Raw genomic sequence first — 18820 nt, 5'->3', positions numbered from 1 at the left:
ATAACTGCTGTGAGTTTGCAACTGTTACTCATGATTGTTTGGTCAAGTTTAACCTATCTAAAGCCCGCACCGTTTGCGCGTATTTCGAAAATGGCGCAGAATGTCAACATGGAGAAAAGCCTCAGTTTTGTGAAAATGAAGATGTGTGAGGATTTAATTATAGACCAGGGGTTTCCAACTTACATGAGGCCGGGGGCCGCAATTAAAAACACCAGTCAAATGGTGGGCCACAACTTTTTCAAAACTTTATATAAGACTCTTTTATGTTTAAAAGAACATTAAATATTGCTGTCGGATTTTTATAAAAGTTTTTTTAATATAAAAAGAAAAAAAATAACAAGCATTACGAATAATGCGTGTTACGTATCATTTGAATCTTCGCTTAATCTGAAACTTAGTGACAAGATTTTTTTTTACTTTCAAATTTAATTCTGTGATAAATTAGCATTTTTTCGACTTATTAGGAATTATAGCAACAACTAAAAAATTCTCGAGCATCTGAAATTAATTTTTTTTCTTCTTTTCCGCTCATGCGATATTCAATTCAAGGAATTTAAATAAAAGATGATATTCATTCCCTCTTTTATGCGCTTTAAAATTTACAAATATAAATGATTTCGTCCAAAATGAGTGGTTTCAAAAAGTTAAATTGGAGAATTTCTTCGTGAAAATTTCTGATACCCATATGCTAAATTATATTCACAGATTACAAAAAAAAAAAAAAAAAAAGAAAGAAAAAAGAGAGCAACATACACGATTATTTTTGTATTTGAATAAATACTTTCTAGGACGCAAAGCCTGAGAAATAAATTTTTTTGCACTGTTTGTATGTGAAATCACAGAAAACGAATTTTTTTTTTTTTTTTTTTAACGAAAAAAGTATTTTAAGCCCTTATGGACTTTTTACGAAAATTGTCCTCAATGAAAACTAATATAGTTATTTTAGTTCGCGGGCCACAAAAAAAGCTCGGGCTGCCAGTTGGAAACTCCTGTTATAGACCATGCCAACCTTCATCTATCATAAGATACCTCATGATAGAAATAGTGGTAGTTACGCCACATTACTCCCATTGCAGAATTTATTCTGATTTTCAGAATTTATTCGATGAACGAATACCACTAGTTGATTATTGCAGTTTATTTATTTATAAAATTTTTGCTCATAATATTTTTTCTTCGTTTTTTTTATTTATAGCATTTCGCTCATTTTTTCTCTCAATTTTTTATACCATTTCGCTAATTTTTTTTTTCTTCATTTTTAGCTTATAGCATTTATGCTCATTATTTTTTTTTTCAATATTGTTATTATTACCGGGAGACATTATTTACTTCATCGGATTTTTTTTCATTGAGCAGTTTATATTAAGCAAATCAACTGTTTAATGTGGACCATACCTCCCATCATGTTATCCAGTTCATATCACGTCCACAGGTCACTATTGTGGGGAATAAAATTATCGACCATATTGACCTTCATCCATCATAAGGTACCTCTAAGCAGAATCCTTCCTTTCCTTTATTTAAAATAAATTGGGTGCCTAGGCCGCGCAGCGGCCTCTAACCCATCCATCCTGAAAATAATGCAGTGTATACAGACATTTTGAGTTATGTCACAGTATGGTTACATAATAATATTGCCATGATTAGAAAGTACAACTAGATCTAAGATTTACATGAATTGCAAAGAAAATTGAAATTAGCCATGATTAGATATGGAAACATGATATACAAACTTAATCTGTGATATTTACATTGATGATCAGTAGAAATTTGAAATTGAGTGTTTAATGTTGATGATAGCGTAAGTATATACAACCCACTTTTCTTTTAAACTGAATCACTTTGCTTGTTATAATGCCTGTCTTGGCCAATTTATGGGAGATATGATCTGTATTGGTACACGCTGTGAGTTCACGGACTAGAACTTTGATATGCATGATTGGTGGTTCTGTTTCTGAAATTGTGGGTGGAGCCGCAGCTGAATTATAATCCTCCATGGGTTGGGTCAAGTCAGGATTTTCTTCGTTGTCAGATTGCTGCAAGGAAGTGGCGACATCTAGTAGTGGTGGAGGGCTGATATTTGTAGTAGTGGATAAATTTTCAACAGGCTTTGTAGCTTTGTTTTTCTTTCTCTTTTTACGTTTTCGTTTTTTGAGAGGGGGCTCGGTGATATTTTTGGATGAACTTTCCAAATCTACGAATGACACACTCACTGTCTGCTCCAAAAGCCGGCCGCTTTCATGAATTTCCGTGTCAGTGACTTCCGCTGATGTAGTCTGCATTTCAGACTTGATTTGCTGGTTATAGTTTCTTCTTTTTTCAAGCAGTTCGTTTGCTTCACTGTTTATTTTCCCGTAAGCTTCCATTATTCTCTCATACATCTCTAATTCCATAGGATCCGTGGGTGAATAAACAATTGCAATTTCAAATTAATATTAAAATGTATAGGTTTAGAATTTTCTACAGTGAAAAGTTTTCGGAACTTCAGTATTCTAAAAAGTATACAAAAGCTAGACGTTAAGAACGTATCCAATGAGCGAGCATATCGAGCATTGGATTGCGAAGCAATCCGAAATGAACTGCGGAAGCAGTTCCCGGGGGTTGGCGAGTGCCAGCGAGTAGGGGGCGAAGCTTCCTAGTTTAAGTTATTTGTCTGTTATAAAACCCAGATAATTCTTCCCGGCAAGATTATATAAAGTTTAAAATGATCACATTGCATTGCTTTTCCGTTATCTTCCACATTGAAAATTAATGCGTTTTGGGTAAAGAACAGGTGTAAATATGAAAATACACAATCTTTTCAGCAACAATACTAGCACAACTCATAATTCAACTTGAAGGTAATCTTTGTTTAAGCAAACTAAAGCATTTCTTATGCATTTTCCTTAGCAATGAAAATTTTAAACCCACTTATCTCAAAACAGGATTTTTTTTAATTGTGCCGCTATTGCAGCCCTTGAGCGATGCATTTAGAAACAATTAAACTTCATTTTGGAGTCATTTAAATTTAAGGCTTTGCATTTAAAAGAAATCCGAGCAATTTTTTTTCTGTCGGTAATGTAATTTTTCTCCTACATTATTTTACAAACTTAACAAATTTAAGTTTTAGTTTAAAATGTTAAACGTTTAGTAAAAATGTAGCTGACTACAATTATTGCAGCATCATTAATTAGTACAGCTTTAAGTAATAATTTAAATATAAATAATCTGTATCCGGGTGATGTTTATAACCACGGTGAGTAAATTTGAAAAATTTTAATATAATCCTTAGTTATTACATGATTCCTAGGTCGCAAATATTTAAATTGTAATTATCCCATATAGCACTCATCTTCCGAAACCTTTCCCTAGGACCTCCCAAATGCATCCCTTTCTTCCGAGGGAAGGCGCGGATAAATAGGGGAAAGCCGAGGGAAATTCCATTCTAACATTCCTACGGATAACGATACGTAGGAAGTCCTTCGGAAACATCGCCTACGGATATTCCTCCACCGGTCATCCGTTAGAAATCAATCCAATGGATTTTTCTCCCTGGTTATTCCGTAGGAGCATCATAATTACTTATGTCTGTGCGTGCAACCGGCTGAGCAATTGCGCATGCGCTAGATGTGCTTGACTAGAATTTAATTCTCACCAAAGAATTTTTGAAAAGTAACCCTGCTGAAGAAATTGCGCGGAGGTATACATAGTTTGTTGCTTACAGGTGTAATCAAGTGTAGCTATGTTGACTGTTGTAATTTTGAGCTCTTCATTTATGATTCAGTAAATAAAGTAAGTTAATCGTTTTGAATAATTTTTTTCAGTTTATAATATTGTATCTATGTATTTTAAACGTTTACCACATTTTATAATTCTAATTATCTGTGTTAAAGTAGTTAATGATTTCCACGTTACTGAGTTAGGCCTAGTAACATACTTGTTCTCCGATTTTATCTTTGATATAATAAGAAATGTCTGTTAATAAAAAGAGTATTATTTTAAAGATACGATAGTTTATTATTTTGTATGTGTTTTGTTTGTATTTTGTTTATTATTTTGTTTGGCTCAGTGGGGCTTTAGTGAGGGAACTTGTTTATTATTTTGATATCAAGTCTTTCCTTCTATTGCCCCTTCTAAGCCGCATCGTTTGATTTCCACAAACAACTTGGAGTTTTTGGGAATCTAATAATGTAGATGTATTAGTAAGTATAATTATATGTATTAGTAGCCTAAGGGAAAGCCATAAGATTCAAATCTACCTCAGCACTTCCTAAAGAGAGTACCCGAGGAAAGTATGCGACCTTGAAACTTCCTCAGTTCTTCCTTAGGAGACTGCCCGGGGAAAGCCATCGGAAAGTATGAGACCTTGAAACTTCCTCATCATTCTTCCTCGGCTCCTCCTATGGAGTGACTTTCGGGAAGCCCGCCGGAGGAACTGAGGAATTGAAAGGTGCGGACATTTTGCATTACTGAGGAGCTCCGCGGGAGGAATTCGGGAAAAGTCGGGAGCTCCGGGGGAGGTTGAGCGATTCCTCCGTGGGAGCTACTACGGAAGAATTTTTGCTATATGGGATGCAGATGGTCAAACTAGCTTTAGTATGGGTGATAAAAAGTTAATTTGTGACGATTTAATATTACTATCATGACTCAGGGGATAGAGAGTCCACCTTCCTATGGGGTGAACTTGGTTTGAATCCCAGCGATGGCTGGTAGATACAAATTCCGCATCCGGGATGCATCGACCCCACAGTGCTGACGTGAAATATTCTCCGTGTTAGACGGATCTTGGGTTAGAATCCCCTTGCCGCTAGGCTAACTGTGGAGGATTCTCGTGGTCTTCCTCTCCATGTAACGCAAATACGTGTTAGTTCCATCAACAAAGTCCTACACTAAGACAAATTTATCCCAATACTTGAACCAGGAGTTTCCTTGTCTTCTGGATTGGATTCAAAATTACGAGGCTACAAAGTTGAGTACTAGTAGTCGTAAACTCAAAATTTGGGTCCGCTGTTTAACGACGGTCATAAAATAATATGAGTTAGTTTAAGATTGCATTTCAAAACTTCAAAGCAACTACTGCTGGTAAAATGAGTATTCATAAAAATAGAAACTAAATGAAAGTATTATAAATTCATTCAATCAATTTATTTTCTGAGCATTACGTAATTTTAAGTTTTTAAAACACATTTTATAGGTGAAAATTAAAGTTAAGTTTCTTTAAAAACTAAAAGAACTCTAGTCCTTGTATCAGAAACAATTCGCGATCGCAACGAACTATAGAGGGCGTTATTGTATTAGACGAATAGCTACGATTATGAAGTCATTCAGTTATATGAAGTCATTCAGTTGATATATGAAGTCATTCAGTTGCTCTGGGGACGTCTTTAATGAAGCACGTAGCATTGTGACGTTCCTTCTTTATTGTAGGCTATAAAATTTGAAGTAGAAAATTGTTTGATATGCTTTCTTATGCAAGCGAAAACAAAATGGTATCTCTTTTTTTTTATTTTAGAGAAGGAATGTCCAAAACACATCGGAAAAATATTTGCAAATAAACAGAAAAAAATATGTATCTTCTTATTAGAGTTAAAATCTAATGCCTGCGTAATCGTTATACTTAATTTAATGATATAAGATGAAAGGCCTATTTAAACTTTACATTCTATAGCTTTATGAATCATATTACTTCAATTTAGTTTTCCAATCTTCTGGGTCGTTTTTTCAAGTTTTTAAGTGTTTTCCTTAAGAAAATTTGCTTTTTATATCATTAATTTTTCAAAAAAAGTTTTTCAAGCAACAATTTCTATTAAAAATTTTTAGCTTCGAATAAAAATTATTATATATAAACTAATAAAGGCAAAATAAAGAATGCTTGCGAAAAAAAAAACAATTCTAAAAATTCCTCAGGTCCTCATTACTTTAAGATGACATACCACACAATAAAATTTTATAATTGCAAGATCTCGATACGAATTTCAATATGTAACTTAAAAACAGAGTAGCTGAATTCTAGATGAAATTTATCATTCAAAATACTTAGTAAGAAAACGATAAAAAATTTATTAAAATTTAAACGAAAAAATAATCAATACAAATCGATACTATTTCAAGTAATTTGGGTGATAATAAATTTAGATTCAAATATTGCAGATTTATTTTCCGTGAGATATTACTCGAAATTATTAACTAACTCAAAAACCATTTTTTTAAGGTTACTTAAAAAATCAAAATAGAACGTTCCAAATTGAAATCACGTCCATGTCATCATGAGCTGCCGGTGTCGGAAAGAGTCACTACATGGAGGGTGCCATGCGCCATGGAGGTATCGAGGTCTTAAAAGGGTTAAATATTGCATGCAAGGAAAGTTATAAATCTAACAAATGTTAAAATTCTTTTTTTTTCAACAACGTTTTCGTAACACAGCTATGCATTTTAGCATTTATTATTTAACAATCACTTTCATACTTTTATTATGTAGTACATCTGGATGTACCACGTGTTGTAATCAATATGATATATTGTATTATAGATAAATTTATTTCATTCAAAAGCCTCCATTTTTCAAAACACTGGCGCAATTTATTAAACAATTTACATTGGAATGCTTGGTTGAACAATTTCATTAACACACTCATTGGTTCACAATTCATTGGAACTTTTGGTTAAACAATTTCATTAAATACCAATGAACAAAGGAAAGATTTTACGTCGAATGTTTAATAATGTCACTTCTTTTTTGCAGTGAATTTCACGACAAAATGTTTCGGTGATTTGGGATGTTTCTATACCGGTCCTCCTTGGTACCATCCTCTGTACAGACCAGTAAGTGTACCGCCACAAGAACTGCACACAAAGTTTCTGTTGCATACACGTTCCAATAAACAGACGCCCTATGATCTGAAACCAACAGCAGAATCACTGTCAAAGTCTCCTTTCGAAGATAATTCAACAGTAAAAGTACTCGTTCATGGGTATACAGGTCATCCAAAATCACTCACAGTAAGGAAACTTTACAAATTTTATTATCTTTACAGATTTTACAGTATTACTTACTTGCTAATTTAACAATGTTATAAAATTTGTAGTTTTTTTTAACTTTTCTTTCTTTTTAATTAGAGCTACTTGTTAAATACAACCAACTAGATGCTTCATACAATGTTAAATACAATGCAATATAATATCGTGCTAACTTGATACAATCTAAATGAGTTAGAAAGCTTCGCGATTCTAAGGATAAAATTAATACATCTTGAAATTAATTTACATCATAACAATTTTCACTTTGAACTGTCTTTGTTGTCTTTTACTCTTTAATATGCTTCTTGTAATTAAAATCGTATGAATAAAATTCTCAAGGTCACATTTTTTACCTTAGTCGCCTTGGTAACGATGTGACAGGCAACAACGCTTTTTTTTTTTTATTTACACGGCATCAATACCTCTGGAGGCACTTTATCGGCAAAATTACGTTACGAGGATGTATGCGGTGTGAAAGTGTTGTATTTGTAAAACTGGCTGTGACGTGTGTAGGCAGTCTCCTGCTTATCCTCAGGGATGTTTCCCTGAGGCTAAACAGGATCACCCATCTGATCTGTCACCAATAACCAATTGTGCAGATCTTGTGCGATGTTAAACAGTAAAACAACCTACCATGTACAGTGCGCCAATGAAAAACTAACCACCCAGAACAACTTTTGATCTAATGTTCGGATCTTCACATTCTAGGACTCATTCTTAACACTAGATTGCCCAAGGAAGTCATTTTGATTGCTTTTTAACTGCTTTTTCATTTGCAGAAAATGTACAAATAATAATGCATAATTTTTTTTGCAAGTGAAGTAAATTTTTTTGTTGTTAATATTTACTAATAATTTGTTGCTCAAATATAAATAATATAAAAGTATTGAAAACTGATTAAACAAATTTCTTTACAGTTAAGTTATTTTTTCACAATGCAGTCATTTTGACTGCTTTTGGGGAATATAGGTATATACTAAGTTTCAGTCTTTCTAGTGTTAATGATTCAAGGGGGTGACCTGAAATATACTAATTAGTTGACGGGGAACGATATTTTAAATTATGAAATCAGACATAAAAAGTATTTTCTCTAAATAAGCATACCTTTTTTTCAACGGATGTTGATTTCTGACTCCCCCCAAATAAAAGGGGGTAACAGCAATGTCGGAAATATGGTCCCTACAGTTTACTTAGGAGAGTGAATGGTCTAAAATTTGAACCCGTTAATTTTTATTTTACTTTTTGCATATTTTAACATGGCTCGGGAACTTTTTTAGTGAATTTTTAAAAAAATTCACTCAATTATAAAATTTGTTTATCCAAAGATAATTCATGCAAAAAATAAATTTCAGTAAATATTTAACATTTTTTATTGTTTTATTAAACACGAGTGGAAAATGTTTAAATTGTAAGGTATACAATTTTTGCATCATACTTTAAAATGACTTAAAATATGTATACCTAACAATTCAAAAACTTTTTGATTTTTATTAAATGAAATGATAAAAAATAATAAATATTTACCGATATTAATTTCATAATTAAATGATAAATATTAACCAAAGCAAGCGAATTTTATAATTGAATGAAAAAATCTTTTAATTCGCTAAGAACGTTCTCCAGATATGGCGGAATACACAAGAAGTGAAATTGACATTAAGGGGTCCAATTTTTGGATCGTACTCCTGACCAAACTATGGGGACGCTATTTCCCAGATTACGGCTACACCCTTTACTTTGAGGGGTTATAAGTCCGAATCTGTTGGGGATGGATGTGTATTCAGAGGAAGTACGTGTTTGTGTCTGATGCCGTAACTTAAAATATTGTCTGCATCAATTAATTAGCATATTTGAGGTCATCCCCTCGAACCATTAAGAATGATTTCTAGAACGTGAAAATCTGATCATTAGAACAAAAGTTATTCTAAGTAGAGCGTTTTTATTTCTTCGGTGGATTGTACATACATTATTCACATGGAAGTTACGGAACATCTAAAACTCATAACTGTATATGGAACCTTCCTCACCAAGCAGCGTTCTACTAAGCTTGGAGCTAAGGATTTGAATTTTGCTGTTTTCCTTCATGCTGTTCTTCTTTGTGATTTTTGTCTATCCTTTTGACAAATACTAATAAGATTTCATTGAGAACATCAGAACCTGCTAGTGTATGTTGTACCAATAAACAATAACTGTATATTATTATAATAATAATGTTCTGGCGTGGATAAAAATCGATAGCATGGTAACGGAGAGGGGAAATCGCGTAATCTTAAAATGGTTATTCTGTATACAATCTTAATGAAAATTTTATACATTTTAAACTTAATCGTGAAACCAGTGTTTCTGAGACTGTAAAGCCAATGTTAATTAGCTATTTTTTTCAATAGTTAGTAAAGCTAATTTATAATATCGTCGTTTGAAACAATTAAGGAATATCTAAGAGAAAGCATGAAGCATAATATACGTCAAAAATATGTTTACAACTACAAATATTTAAAAATCAATTTATGATGTTTTTATAAAGAATTCTATAAACTTATTCGTATTTTCTTCAACTTTTAAAATTTTTTATAAATTTTCATCAGAAAGGAAAAATAAGAGGGTTTTTTCGTGAAGAATTTGTTTATTTTAATGCAATAAAGGAGCCAGTATTGGCTGTATCTGTACAGTTCTGCACACCTTGTAAAGATTTACGCAATTTATTGGTAGTGAACTTGACTCATCGAGTAAAATACAATACCTGAAACATAAGAAAACACATTTGTACGTCGTTTGAAATAAAGTTTATTATTAATTTAAAATGTTATTAATAAATTAAAATATTGTAAAGTAAGTAATTACAGCGAAAACATCACACCTGACATCACAATTTCGTTGTTTTCTGAAAATCATCTGATCTAGTTCAACCCGATGCTTCTAAAGTTTCTGCAAATGGATACCTACAAGCGACGTCATGCTTGGGTAAATCGTGACGTTCGTTTATGCCACGATTCAGCAACCAATTAGGTTGTCACAATAGGCACCACATGCCACACACGCGTGACATTGCTTACAGGTATAAAATTGATTCAGCGGGGGGAAAAATCAAGACTAAAAGCTCTATCAAAGCAAAACAACTATGCCATTCGCAATCTCGTGATTTGACACTACCATGTGATTTTCACAATATTCTTCTCCTCGAGTGTCAAGTACCCAATTACAGAATCTAAGTAAGATTGACGCTATTAATTGAAACTTAATAAAACAAATTAAATAAACCAAAACAATTTTACTGGAAATTTCGTTTTCTATAAAATTAAATAAAAAAATAAAATAAAATAATATAAAATAAAATTTCTAAAAAAATATATTTTCTCCTGTAAATAAATAGTAAACCTGATTTTCAAATTAAAATTTTTAAGAGTGATAAAAGAACTGCAACTAAAAAGACGAGTTAGACCGTAGAAAGTCAAGTGCTTACCCAAACAAGAGCGCTAATCAAACATGCAAGGAGATGGTCACCGAACATGGACTTACTGTGCTTAAACACACCATTCTCGTGCAAGAGTTCCGGTAAAAATATAATGCACTAACATTTCTAGAAATCACTTTATCATAGGCACCATGCAAATGGATCCATGTCCCCCCCCCCACACAGTAACACAAGGAGGACAAATAGAACCCTGAAATGAATTGCACTTGTAACATTGGTCGCATTTGAACACGTGATCTTCCTGGTACAAGGCCAACCCTTTGACCACCATATTTGACTGACCAATTTCGACGCTTTTTTTTGATATTCTAATCTTTATTCTTGTTTCGTTATTCCAGTCAACAATCTCCCACAATGCATTATGATTAAGTTTCGAGTAGGTGAAAAATTTCTCATATATTTTAGAATTCGTGCTCATTACAAATCACGTGATTTTATGACGAAATGATTCAAAAAATGAACTTAATACAGCTCAAGGATTGCCGAATCGTCCAAACTGCGAGCTCAATTTCTGACAGTTCTAGAATATAACTGAGAACTCTAGAATGCCCCAAAGGGTACCAACTATATTTTTTGTGATATTTGTTCAGCAGAAAATTATACAATTTTAATATTATTTTGCATAAATACTATAATACCGGTCCTGATAATAAATCCAAATTTTACAAAGTGCCCGGAGTGGGTCATGAAACAAATAAAATTTTTGTCGTGCATCCTGCACTGGATTGGGGAAAATTTTTAATTTCCACCGAGTACCCAACATTATTTAAGGTTGCTAATTTACAATCCAGCAACTTTTAACGACTCGCTCCCTTTTTTGGAGGTTTTCCTCTAGGCAGCAGTTAGATCCAATTATAATGCAAGTTTTCATTTCTTTAAAAATTTGTTACCTAAACTATAAAAAGAAGTCACGAATCAAGTTATTTACGAAAATGCCAAGCAGAAGAGCGAGTTGTTAAAAGTCACCGGATTGGAAAATCGCAGACCGTTGCACTTTGAGAATGTAACAGTTCTTTTTCAATTCCTACAGGGTATAATGCAAGAGCTCTTGAAGTATTCCTCTTACAATGTAATCTTAATAGACTGGTCACGTGAAGCAAGCGGTACTCCAGCTCAAGCAGCAGCCAACGCCAGATTGGTCGGAGCGTATACAGCTAAACTTCTTCATTTTATAATGGTTTGGTACAAGTTGAATATTATCCATATTTTTTTTACTGTCTTTATTTCAACGAATTCAATTCACGAACACCTGGAAAAGTTAAAGAAATAAACAAAGTCATATATTTAAATTTAATTAAATTATATTTGATACTATTGAATTTTCCGAGTAGTAGTCAGTTATAAACACTTTTCTCTATATATTGCCTTATTATTGAAACGGGACACTCATTTAAAATCAAGTGGATTTTGGCAACTTGACTTCTCTTTTTTCTCTTGCCTGCATATATACTGTGCTTCAAAGAGAATCAGACCAATGTGGAAAAACTTTTGATCTAATAATCGTATCTAATCAATCTAATAATCGCTAGAGGACTCAATCTTCATAGCCCGTGCCGGTGACTTCAAATAGGCTAATTTGTTAGTGCAGACGATATTTTAAGTTATGAATTTAAGCACAAAAATGTACTTCCTCTGAATTAATGACCTTGTTGTCAATGAATTCGGATTTCTGAACCCCAAAATATAAGGGGTAGCCGCATTTTGGAAAATATCGTCCCTATAATTTGATCTGGAGAGCAATCCAAAGTTCGGACCCCTTAATGTCATTTTTATTTTTTATGTATTCCGCTGTATCTTAAGAAATTTTTTAGCGAATTGAAAACTTTTGCTCACAATTGTAAAATTCGTTTATCCAAAGACAATTTCATGCAAAATTTTTCAACTCTTTTTAAATAAAATGATAAAAATAAATAATTATTTAACAAAATAAATAATAATTTTATAATTACAATTTTATAATTATAATTTTAAATTTATAATTTTATAATTATTATTTTATAATTATAATTTTATAATTGTAATTTTATAATTATAATTATACTTTTATTAATTGATAATTATTTCATCAATTAATAATAATTTTATAATTATATAAAAAATATTAAACAAAAATGAATTTTATAATTGTATGCAAAAATGTTTCAATTTCTCGAGAAATAACGAAAATCCAAAAAAGTAAAATTAACAATAATTAGTCCGATTTTTTGATCTCACTCCTGTAATACGTTTAATACGTTTTTATGTTTAATTTCATAACTTAAAAGAGTGTGTGCATCAATTAGCATATTGGAAGTCCCCCCTCGAACCGTTAAGATTGAGTCGTAGAAAGTGAAGACACGATCATTAGATCAAAAGTTAATAAAAAAATAACAAAAAAAAAATAACATAATTTAGCAAAAATAAATAACAATTTAAAAGAACATTTTGAAGAAATTAAAAATTTAAATTGATCTTAATTTTCATTAAAAAATATGCAATAAAAAAATTTTGTTTTCTATTTAAAAAGCATTAAGGGTACAAAGGACGTTAAAAAAATTCTTTTTTTCAATTTTTGAGCTACAATTTTAAAATTTACAACACTTAGTTGTTGCATCTTAAACAGACTAAGAATGAAGTTTGGTGACGATTGTTCAATTAGTTTAAAAATAAATTAAATTTTAATTTTTTTAAAATACCCAAAAAAGGAAATATTTGAAATGCTCCATGCGTTCTGAAAAGCAAAGCAGAAAGTTAATTTTTTGTTGCAAGATTTTTATTATATTTCTAAACAAAAGTTGCGTTAATTCATAACTTTTAAACAAATTTAATTTTAAAACAATTAAGGAACACATAATTTTAACTAAAATAATTACATAATAATTTTCATTTGTGACTAAAAAATTTTTTTTGCTCGAGTTAAACCTATAATGCATCGCAACCTTCATTTAGACATGTATAACGAGCAATTTGATGAAATATAATTAAAAACAGATAAAAATTAAAACGTATGGAGCATTTCGAAAACACAAAATTTACCAGAATATTGATTTTGAGAAAAAGCCAGTTTTAAAATTTGCACACAATAATACACTATTTTTNTATTAATTAATAATAATTTTATAATTATCAAATAATTATTAAACAAAAATGAATTGTATAATTGTATGCAAAAATGTTTCAATTTCTCGAGAAATAGTACCAAAAAAGTAAAATTAACATTAATTAGTCCAATTTTTGGATCTCCCTCCTGACCAAGCTACGGAGACTATACTTCCCAGATTGCGGCTTCCCCCTATAGTTTGCACACAGAAACCAGAATCCGTTAGGCCAAAAAGGATATTCTTATTGAGAAAAAATATACTTTTATGTTTGATTTCATAACTTAAAATAATGTCTGCATTAATTAGCATATTGGAAGTCCCCTTTCGAACCTTTAAGATTGAGTTCTAGAACGTGAAGACACGATCATAAGATCAAAAGTTCATAAAAAAATATAAATAACAAAAATAAGTAACATAATTTAACAAAAATAAATAATGATTTAAAAGAACATTTTGAGGAAATCAAAAATTTAAATTAATCTTAATTTTCATTAAAAAATATGTAAGAAAAAAATTTTGTTTTCAATTTAAAAAGTGATAAATTTTAATATATTTAACTCTGAAATGCTGGAAAATGTCACAAAATTCTTTGAAATAGTGAATGAAAATATCTAAACACTAAACCAGAAAAACAAAATTCAATATTTGCATATAAAAAGAGTTTAAAATTATGTTAATTTTAAAACTACCTCTTTCATGCAGATTTTTGCAGTAATTTGTAGTGACTTTTACAAAATTTATCCAGTGTTCAAAAGTGAAATCCGCTTCCTATCAGGAAATTGAAATACCTAACATACATTAGTTTGGAAAAAGAAATCTAGTTAGTTCAGTTGGGTACTGGGAAATTTTGAAATGGGATATCTAGTTACTTAAGTTTGGAAAAAAAGTTAACTAGAATTTGTAAAATTCATAAATTTAAAAAAAATATGTCAAAAACATCGAAAAATAATTTTTTTGAGGAAAAGTTTTAAAATTTTTTAAAAGAAAGTAACGCTTAATTTTACCATTTACGTTACAAATATGTGTGCTTGTTTCTCAAAAAGTTACGGAAAAACAAGTAAAGGTACTAAATTTAAAACGTAACAAACTAGAAATGAAAGTACGTTTCTTTTACTTTTAATTTCGTTACAAATAGCATAAGTAAATATATTGCCATATATGGTTGTAAGCCCAGAATAATTAATTTATCTTATTAAGAAGACGTTTTTCAAAGATTAAAAAAGATTTTGTGAAAATCATTGTTTCTTGTTTCTATACTTAATTGGCCGATGTTTTTTAATATTGGATTGGGTGGCATATTTTTCATACTGTATTAAAAGTAAAAACTCATAGTTGAGGTGTCAAAATTAATATAAAGCTTTATTTTTATCACGATGAATACACATTTCATCTTGATAAAAAAAGAAAGGAACTCTAATGATAGATATTCATTTTCTAAAGCTAGTTAATGTTTGAAAGTAAAAACCAAGTTTATTCACGATCGCTTATTTTTTTTAAATACCAATTTGATAGAATTGTTTTTATTTGATTAAAAAAACATTAAAATCAGTGAATATTTTTGAACGATTTTTCTGAGTCTTAATAAAGAAGCAACTTTATTAAAATAATAGATCATAAATTTTTCATATTTTATCTTTGTTCCATCATATCATATTTATTCATCACTTTAATTTTTTCATATATGCACAAAACCTTAACCTAACAGTCTGAATCAAAGCATTTATGAAAATACAATTCACTGAATGGCATTATTTTAAATTTTTAATTATCCATAAATAAACAATCTTAACATAAAGAAATCAAACGTTATTATAAACTAAATCTGATTCCAGAAAAGAAGAAAAACTACTTAAGCACTACAGAGTCGTGGAACTCGTGTTTACCTAAAGAATGCAAAAACCCTATAATAAATTGATCTTTCTAAAACTAAATAAATGTTAAAATAACACATTCTTAAACTTAACACATTATTAACAACCGCAGACGAGTTAAGTCGTCTTTTCATGCCGAAACGCTGTTGGATGATAACGAGTTAACTCGTCTTCTCATGCCTAAACGTTGTTGACCTATAACGACTTAACTCGACATTGCACTTGCATTATCTGTTTCAACTTATGAAATATAGGGCGATATAGTATGTTGCTAAAACTTCGCTTATCGTTTAGAATGTTTCACTTTACTTCCATATTCAGTTACAGAAATAGCCGGGGACATGATATAGTTTATGTGTAAAAATACCAGTCAACATAGTGTTAAGTTCATCCCTTCTATTCGTATAGAATGAAACAGGATTGGAACCGGAAAACATACATCTGATTGGTCACAGCTTTGGAGGTCAGCTGGTTAGTTACATTGGAGAGAGGATTAGAAATTTGGGCAGAATCACAGGTATGGAAATTAAATCTGCATCAGATAAGATGCTTTGTTTCACAATCAAATAGATTCATTTCAAGAAAGTACTCCAGATAGACAAAAAAAATTTAATAAAGAATTGAAACACCTCAAAATTATCAGAGTGAAGCATTCGCCACCTCGCCAAATGCAATAAAATCGTAAATTTGGCGAATAAAATTGTGTTGCGGTGAATATACAGGCGAATGATTTTTTCCAATTGAAAGAAATTAAAATTACGTCACAATAATTTTTTCTAAACAAATCAGTATTTTTTATTCGATTACACAGTAAATGCGCCGCATAACCAATTAGAATTGAGTCCAAATAAAATATAAGCCTGAAACAAACTACCCTAAAATAGTTTTCTATGGGAAAAATATTAATTATAAAGATTTGCGTTTAGCGAAGACCTTTGAAAATTGGCGAATACTTTCATTATTGGACTAATTTACTGGCTAATAAGTTGGAATCATTAGCCGCGGGCTCTGACTATAGAACAGTGACAGTGACATAGCTCTAACAGTGGCATGAAGACCATGGATTCCGACGAGGAAAGAATGTTACTAGTTGAGCCGTGATCTCTTAGGGGATCGAGCGTTCGCCTTCCAATGAGGTGACTGGGTTCGAATCGCAGCAATGGCTGGACGATGCAAAGTCAGCATTCAGCCTTCACCGACCACAGTACTGACGTAAAATATCCGCAGTGGTAGACCTATTATGGTTAGAGTTAACCTTGTTGTCAGGCTAGATATGGTTTTCGTGCTTTTCTTCCCCATATAAAACAAATGCAGGTTTGTTTAATTAAAGAAGACCTTGCAGATGACAAATATCTACCAATACTTGATTTAGTATTTCCCTTGTGTTCTGAATTGGGTTCGAAATTAAAAGGCAAAGGAGTTGATCATTAGTAATCGTAAATCCAAAAAATTGGGTGGTCTGTTCAAAGGTGGTTACAAAATAAAATAAAACCATTACTGGTTAGAACACCTAAATAGAAGATAAAATAGAAATTCAAAGTTTGGCAGCAACGAAAATCCGATTTTTTGACCATTTCCATTGTTTTCTGTGGACAAGGCTTGAACACCCAGCGATAAACTAATGGTCACCACCGCTTCAATGAAAGCACTCTTGCTTTAGTATCCAGGCGTTAACATTTAGGAAAATATGTTTGGAGAAAAGACTTTATCCTGTGATAGTGCGTACGTTGAAAAATTGCATCGAAAATATACGTCAAAAATAACAGAGCAAGTGTTAATATGAAATCTTTTATAATCGTTTTTGAGCAGCCGACCCAATTTTTGGCTTTGTGACTAATCTTCAATTCTGTAGCCTTGTAATTTTGAACCAAAACAAGAAGCCAAGGAAACTCCTGGATCAAGTATTAGGGGAAAGTTGCCTTCGTGGAGGACTTTTTGATGGAACTAACCCGCATTTGCGTTACATGGAAAGGAAAACTACGAAAACTTCCCACTATAGCCTGACAGCAAGAGGGACTCTAACCCATGATCCATCTTTCACGGATATATTTTACGTCAGCACTGTGGTCGGTGGAAGCCGGGTGAGGAATACGTATTGGCCAGCCATCCCTGGGATTCGAACCTGGTCACCTCATTGGAAGGCGAGCGCTCAATCCCCTAATCCACCACGATTCCGTGTGAAATCTTTTGACATCGTAAGGAATTTCTTCAAAAATTCCATATTTTCTTAATTGCTCATTGAATTTTCTAACTTGGTGAAGACAATTCAATATGTTTAGCTAAATTTTGTCACATATTCATGTTGTTTATATATTTGAAATTTCCTTTTATAGCCATAGATTATTTCTACCAGAAATTTATTTTAAGAAATATAATTTAATTCAAGTAAAGAAAAGGAAAAATTGGCTATTAAATAGAAAGACCCGATCGGTATTGGTCACCAACAGGACCGGAGGAAAAAATAACGTAAGTCATTAAGCCTGCGAAAAAGTAACTTAAGTCTTTAGTTACTTAAGTCATTAGGTTTGAGAAAAATTCATTAGGCTTGAGGAAAAAGTGACTGCTAAGTTATTAGAGTCTACCGGCCACTGGTTTGTAACTGAAAATTTACATTTTCAGGTCTATTCGTAGATCCTAAAAAACTATAAAAGCTTCTGCCTTTTTATTAAATTTTTTTGTATTTATATAATTTTATAAGGTCTGATAAGATCTGTGTACTTTGTAACTTGATAATTTCGCGCATTTTTAAAAATAAAAATTGGTAAATTCTTACGTTTTAAAATTTGTCAATTTTTTCTATTTCAATTAAGTTTGATAGGTTGCTACCCTTTATTAAAAAATTTACTCTTATACTTTCATAAAATTTAGTAACTTACATAAAATTTTATGACTTTTTTTTATTTATTTTGTAGCCTTGGATCCACCAGGTCCATACTTTGACAATGCACCCACAGAAGTTCGCTTAGATAGGAGTGATGCTATCTTTGTTGATGTTTTACTGACGACTGCTGGAGAAATCTACTATGAGGGTAAGTACCATACACCCAGATTTCACAAGTAATCCGGAAGTACAAATTAAACAACAGATGTTATTCGCCAAACGAGATTTAATTTATAAGGCCTGGTTTCTTAGGACAGGACGCCGTCAGTTGGAAATCAGCGCTAATCTCTGATTGGTCCATTTGTGAGTTTGATAGTATACGTCATCGAACGCTCATCTTGAGCTACAATTGCCGTCCAACTCAACTGCAGTTGGATTACAACGTGACGTTAACCACAGAAGCAATGGCGGACAACATCCAACAGCACATTGAAATCAGCCAAGATTTTGATTTTGACATCTTCATTGAACATAGCACTCTTCATTTAGCTCAGCTATAATGTGTTTTTTCTTGGACAAA

General features: G+C 31.6%; 1 protein-coding gene across 2 annotated transcripts in view; it reads left to right on the top strand.

The window, feature by feature from the left end:
- LOC107448114 (pancreatic lipase-related protein 2) overlaps window positions 1-18820 on the top strand; it is a 41127-nt gene that overhangs the window by 8175 nt on the left and 14132 nt on the right. For both annotated transcript variants that reach the window (XM_071186082.1, XM_071186083.1), the window contains 4 exons: window positions 6722-6978; window positions 11499-11645; window positions 15828-15936; window positions 18332-18448. In XM_071186082.1, the coding sequence (XP_071042183.1) occupies window positions 6722-6978; window positions 11499-11645; window positions 15828-15936; window positions 18332-18448 (630 nt within the window). The remainder of the gene's footprint in view (window positions 1-6721; window positions 6979-11498; window positions 11646-15827; window positions 15937-18331; window positions 18449-18820) is intronic.

The sequence above is a fragment of the Parasteatoda tepidariorum genome, chromosome 10 (genome assembly GCF_043381705.1).
Source record: "Parasteatoda tepidariorum isolate YZ-2023 chromosome 10, CAS_Ptep_4.0, whole genome shotgun sequence".
Taxonomy (NCBI): Eukaryota; Metazoa; Arthropoda; class Arachnida; order Araneae; family Theridiidae; genus Parasteatoda; species Parasteatoda tepidariorum.
Note: the sequence above shows the minus strand (reverse complement) of the source record. Positions and strands in the feature narration are given on the sequence as shown.